The sequence below is a fragment of the Pseudopipra pipra genome, chromosome 8 (genome assembly GCF_036250125.1).
Source record: "Pseudopipra pipra isolate bDixPip1 chromosome 8, bDixPip1.hap1, whole genome shotgun sequence".
Classification (NCBI taxonomy): Eukaryota; Metazoa; Chordata; class Aves; order Passeriformes; family Pipridae; genus Pseudopipra; species Pseudopipra pipra.
In genome coordinates this window covers 20,412,303-20,418,545 of record NC_087556.1, presented here as the reverse complement: position 1 = coordinate 20,418,545, position 6,243 = coordinate 20,412,303, and the positions used below count along the sequence as shown (strand labels likewise).

General features: G+C 44.6%; 1 protein-coding gene across 1 annotated transcript; it reads left to right on the top strand.

Annotated features, from left to right (window-relative positions):
• Positions 1-1,572: 1,572 nt before the first annotated feature.
• Positions 1,573-5,750, top strand: PPP1R3C (protein phosphatase 1 regulatory subunit 3C). Its single transcript, XM_064662883.1, has 2 exons — positions 1,573-1,666; positions 3,217-5,750. The coding sequence occupies exons 1-2, from the start codon at positions 1,653-1,655 to the stop codon at positions 4,160-4,162; spliced, it is 960 nt and encodes a 319-aa protein (XP_064518953.1). The 5' UTR covers positions 1,573-1,652; the 3' UTR covers positions 4,163-5,750.
• The last annotated feature ends 493 nt before the right edge of the window (positions 5,751-6,243 follow it).

Genomic DNA, 6,243 nt, shown 5'->3' with positions numbered 1-6,243 from the left:
ATTTTCCTATTTGAAAGGTAAGACAGACAGATCTGCTGATGACAGAAGAGCTGCAGAACCAAAGTATCTGGAAACCTGAGACCTCTATAAAAAGCACAGCTAGGGAATCATCACTGACAGGACAAACTGGTGTGCTAATTCAGACAACCCTATCAGTTTGCCTCGATTCAGGGATGCCTCCTCGGATGAGGAAAGAGTTCCCTGGCCCTGCACAGTGCTCTCTGCTTGTATTGGCAACTGGAAACTGGGGCACCAGTCCACGGCCATGAATGTGCTCCAGATTACCAATTAGGCACAAAGTTGCTGTATCCAGTCCATATTTACTGACTTGGGCAATGATCTCCACATGAAAGGCTCTGCATCTCAGTACTTTTTTTTTGCTAAGCATATAACTTTAAATAATCTTTCATTATGTTTTCCAAGTCAGGCAAAACAGGTATTTTAACACAACAGGAGCAAAATATTTCATAGCAGCAAATAGTGCAACGAGCTACTACATAGTACCAGAAATATGTGTAGCAAAGCCTTGAGGTAACTCCTTTTGTGCAGGCTTCAAGCAGCTCTTATCTATGCCTGCAGATAGTGTGATAGAGCAGCCTCAGCTGCTGCACGTGATCTCTGATAATGCAGCAGCCCAGCTAAGTGGTGCTGTGGGGGAAGTTGCATGGACAAACATTCAAGTAGCACAGGCTCATAAAACTTCTCCAGAGTTATTAACTCATTTTTTATAATGGGTAAATAGAAGAGATTTGATAACTGCCAGCCATGTGCCCAGTCCTCCCTTATACCCATGGCAGGTGTTGGGCCTGGCTTACTGCTGCCAGGCAGGCTGCTGGAGCTGAAAGTATTTGTAGTTCCTCCTAAAGAAAAATTAACCCTTTGCAACTAGTAAGGCTACTAGCAAGGCTTCCAACACACAGGTGCTGTTTTCTAGCACTTTCTCTAGCAAATGATGAGAAAATATCATCTGTTTTTCAGAGGGAGCTGCAGTGACCAAAAGATAAGGTAAAGAAGAGGAAGAGTAATGGGAGCAGCAGGGATGCAACTTGAGGAGCACAGGACCAGGAAAGGTCGTCCTGAATAACTGGCACCAGGAAACAACAGAGCAGTATTTTCCAAAGCCTTGTCTGCATTGCCAGTTAGTGCTTCAGGCTTCATCTGTGTGACACTTAGTGTCATGTACTGTCACGAAAGGCAGGAACTTCAGTCACCGAGCAGCAGAGCTAAGAAACTGAAGTCTTACTGTCCTATGAATACTCTCATTATACGTACAGAGACAGCATACTGATCCATGTGCCATGCATCCATCAGCAGGAGCCTCTTTGGAGCCCCTGCCCTTCCGCAGCTCCGCAGCCGCCCTGCGGGGGCCTCGCTCCTGCCGTTCCCTAAAGGACGGGAGAACACGGCAGTGCCAGACCGGGGTGGGGGGAAGGAGAGGGAACCCGGGGGTGTGTAAGCACGAGGGTGTCACGGGCACGGCACGGGCACCCCCCAGCCCGGCCTGGACGCAGCGGCAGCATCCATCCCCTTGCACGGCCCCGCCCGGGCCGGAGCCGCCCCTTGGCCGCGGGCCGCGGCCCGGCCCCATAAAGGCGTCGGCGCGGCGGGAGCGGCCCCGTAGCAGCGGCGGCGGTGGCGGTGGCGCGGCCCCCATGCACTGCACCAGGTAAGCGCCGGCCCCGCTCCGCCCCGGCCGGGGCTGCGAGCGGAGCCGGCCCCGGGGAGCGCAGCGCCGAGGCTCCCTCTGCTCCGCGCCCCTCCAGCCCTGCGGGTCCCCTGTGCCCGGGCAGTGCCCCGCGGTGCTGTTCGACCCTTCCCCGGCTGCTCGGTGTTGCCTCCTCCAGCAGCCTTTCTCAGGTTGTGGCGTCGGCTTTTGCTTGCTTGGCTATTTTTTGCTATTTCGGGTTTTTTGGTTTGCGTGTTTTTTTTTTTTTTTTTTTTTTTTTGACACTGCAAAAGCTCAGGAGCAGCGGGTCACCAAAGTTGCAGAGAGAGTATTTTTGAAACCCGAGTTCTTTTTCTATTAAAGCAAAGCAAAACTTTGTTAGTTTGATTCGGGTACTGTCGAATTTCTACTACTTATTATGGCAAATACCTCCACAATAAAAAAAAAAAAAAAAAAAAGGAGGCGAGGCCAGCACAGATTCTACTTCGGTTTTGGCAGGGCTCTGGAATACCAGGGAGAACTCTGGGAAGCAGAAAGCTATTTTATTTAAGTGGCAAAGCCTATGCCTTTCTATGACTCAACAAAATTCTGCATTTCCAGCAAGGACTGCATCCATCTCAGTAGGGATGTGCTGCCATCGAAGCCCCTCTTTACAAATATTCAAGCTAACTGGCCTTGAATGGGCCATGTTCTTGCATAGTAATTGTGATATTCATCATCTGAGAGCATTATGAGTAAGCCTTTACAAATAAAGCTGTAGCATTCTTATTGAATACTTGCAGTAGGCTTTTGTCATGGTCTTTGGGGATTATCAAAAGTTGTTTTTAAGCCAATTCTTGAAGCATAAGGAGGTCTCTCCCTCATTTTTTCCCCCTCTTCACTCAGCAGTCAAGATTAACAGTGCAAAGAGCTGTATTACTTAGACCTGGGTTAATAGCTCACAGAAGATATTTCCAAAGGTGCTTTAGGATTTTTGTTCATTTGAGTTATTCAAAATAAATGTCTAAAACGTGGACTGACAGTTCAAAGCCACAGTATGATGGTTCTGCTTCAAGGTACATAGAATCCCATTTGATGTTCTGATGGGATGGTCAACTTGCTTAGTACAGTGCTGTCTCTGTCCAGAGATGAAGCAGCTGATCCAGCTTGTTGGAATTTTAAGACCTGGGTTAGAGCCTCTAAGAGGGAAGCTAAAGTGGATGAGCACTTCCACTTTAACTGGATCTGTTTTACTGGTTACTAGAATGTTCTTTTTCCTGTATTTTCAAGGAAATATGCTCAATTAGCTGTCACTAAAATCTGTTTCTCAGAGGTTTGCATAAAGCAAAGATTTGAATTGAAGAAGTTCAGGATTGGCAAGAAATGACTGGCTAGTCTCACCCTAGTTCCTTAGGTAGAACTGTCAATTTTAATTTAGGCTGCATTGTTTAAAGCTGTGCAGAGACAAGGCCATGAATAATTAAGAGAGTGGATGAAGCAAATATGCATTCTTAAGAAGCTTCTTATCTGATGCAATTAGCAAAAACACAGGACATTATTATTTCTTTCAGAATGATCCAGGTCTTGGACCCGAGACCCTTGCCAAGCTCCATCATGCCTGTGGACATGGCCATGCGAATTTGCCTAGCCCATTCTCCACCACTGAAGAGCTTTCTCAGCCCTCTCGAGGACTGCCAAAGAAACAACTTTGTGAACAGACTCAAACCTCTCAGACCGTGCCTGCATGTGAAACGCGACTCCAAAGATCAAGAGAACGACTGGAACCCCTCGCCAGCCCGAGCCAAGAAACGAGTCGTGTTTGCGGACTCGAAGGGGCTGTCCCTGACGGCGATACACACCTTCTCTGAGTGCCAGGAGAACCCTGGGTGGGATCTTCAGTTTGACCTCTTAGACATTGAGCACATAACATCTAACTTAAAACTGCACGAGGAGAAAAACTTGATTCTGGGTTTCCCTCAGCCCTCAGCTGACTACCTGGACTTCAGGAACCTCCTGCAGAAGAACTTGGTCTGCCTGGAGAACTGCGCCCTGCAAGAGAAGGTGCTGTCGGGCACTGTGAAAGTAAAAAACGTGAGCTTTGAGAAAAAGGTTCAGGTTCGAATTACTTTTGATACGTGGAAGACCTACAGGGATGTTGAGTGTGTGTACATGAACAATGTTTACAGCGATTCTGAAAACGATACCTTCTCATTTGCCATCGACTTGCCTCCTGCCATTTCCTCTGAAGAGAAGATAGAGTTTTGCATTTCTTACCAAAGTGAAGGACATACCTTCTGGGACAATAACGAGGGTCAGAATTACAAGATTGTTCATGCAGAGTGGAAGCCTGATGGTGTTCAGACACCCTCTGCCAAGGAAGACTGTGTAGATCTTCAAACTCCAAGGAGAGGACAAGAGAGAGAGCCTGATCAGCTTGGCAGTCCAAGGCTGTCCAGTGGCCTCTTTCCCCAGTGGCAGAGTTTGGGTCGGATTGAAAATTCATCACCATATTGGTGATCCATAATACCAAGGACTTATTCTTCCATTTGGCAACAGAATAGCATTAGTTTTCTGGTTCACATACTACATGATGAAACCACCTGGCAGGTTTTGTTTGCTGTCTGAAGAAATCCAAATTCACTAGTCTGTGGGACTCTTTAAACCATATTATGCTACTGAAGTTCTTAGCCAAACCTTATCCTTGGAAGGAAAGAAAACCGAGATAAAACACACGCGTATGCCACCTAGTATAGGAATAGCATGCCCGTATCTCCAGTATATGCTGCTTTCTTTCTGTTGTCAGGTCTCCTGGGTCACTCTAGGGGAGAGACTTGCAAAGTAGTATGGAAGGCAATGGTATGTTAGCAAGCTGTAATAACTGTATGCGTGAGAGTATGTGTGTGTGCACAGGGCTGTTATATTAACAGAATGTCACAATTCACATTGCACCTATTAGGAGTGCAGTAGATGCTGTCAAGAGACTTGCTATGAGCCTCTATGTGCTTGTAGCAGAGGCAGGTAGAGATGCATTGCAAAGATTTGTGGCTTCAATATAGGTTAAGAAACTTGGACAGGATGATGGAGAAGTAAGAAAAGAAGAAGAGGTAGAATGTGCTATATAACTTGGAGATGTGCAATGTTCTAATTGCTTCTTTCCAAAGCTGTTTTTCTAAATCCCAGGGGAAGTTCTAGAAGATAAAAAGACTAAAGAAAATAAAGCAAAGTGAGTGGTGGAAGTGACTATGACTTTGAGAAGATGTCTATCCTCACTGGCTTTGAGAATGCCTTGCATTTGATAACAAATCTAACCTTGACTTCATCATCCTACTCACTTAGCAGGCAGATGGTTACCTTTTAATGTTAAAAGAAAAACGTGCTTTTAAAAAAAATTTTCAAACCACCCTAATATGCCAGAAATGGGGTCAGGTGACAAAATAGCAATTTGTAAATTTCTTGATCTGTAGCAGCATTAGGTGCTTCTATTCATCACCTGATCTAATCTTACAGCATCTGATGTTTGAGTATCCTACTCCCAATTGCAAAGTTAGCAATGACTTTTCACAAGTGCATAACATAGGCAAGGTCCTTCATATTGAAGACAGTGAATTTAGTTGCACTTTGTGAAAACTAATTTCTTTTAAAGAGCAAGGCTGCTACTAGTTTTTTCTAGGCTGAATATAGGCTTGCACATAGAAAACTGTCCTATTTTACCTCATTTTTGAAGTTTTTTTTTTAGACTTCAATAAACTAATATATATTTTATATCCGTATGCTTATAATTTAGCTTTCTGAGCTGTCAAACTGTAAAGGTGATCTGTGTTTCATGCAAGACTTGTCTGAGAAATTGTCCAACACATGCTCAGTGGGTGTGAATATTGGCACACCTTTTAGCTGTACAGAAATGGTGTTAACATCAAAATATAAATCACATTTTTGTCCACAGCTAAGAAGTATAATATCCTGAGTGTGAAGCTATTTGCAGTGCAGTGAGATGATAATTACTAAGGTGAAATAAATCTCCTCCACTAATTGCACTTTTCCGCTATGTAATCCTTGCTGTTATGTGTGAACTAGCCATTTTAAGAATAAACTTTATTTTGATATACCTGGTTCTCTCTTTGTCAGTATTTTCTCAACTTCTGTAAAACAACTCAGTTGTGATACAAGGTACAACCAGTTCTGTACCATGGGATTTGCTAAAACTGGCTATGGTATGGCATCTCAGGTCAGAAGCTGGCATTACCCTGAAGACAAAATCCTTCACTAAAAGAGAGGTCACTAAATGAGAGATAAGTGGCAAGTTGTGCCGCTTAAAAAAAACCCACTGTATCTCACTAAATTTAACTTGAGTATTTTTGTTTGACAGATTCTGTCAGGGATCTTGCTATGCTGTGGGCAAGACTGGCAGGAGTCTGTCTTAATCTGATGGCCAGACTTACCTGCTGAGCTATAGCATACTTAGTGCTTGGATAGATGAATCTAGACAGCAGCACCTAATGCCTTCTGGCTTGCTTTGACCTTAGCTTGACTAGTTATGCTGCTGTTTGGGACATTGAGAGGTTGAATTTTCTCCTCTTGTATGCAGGAATCCAGCAGAA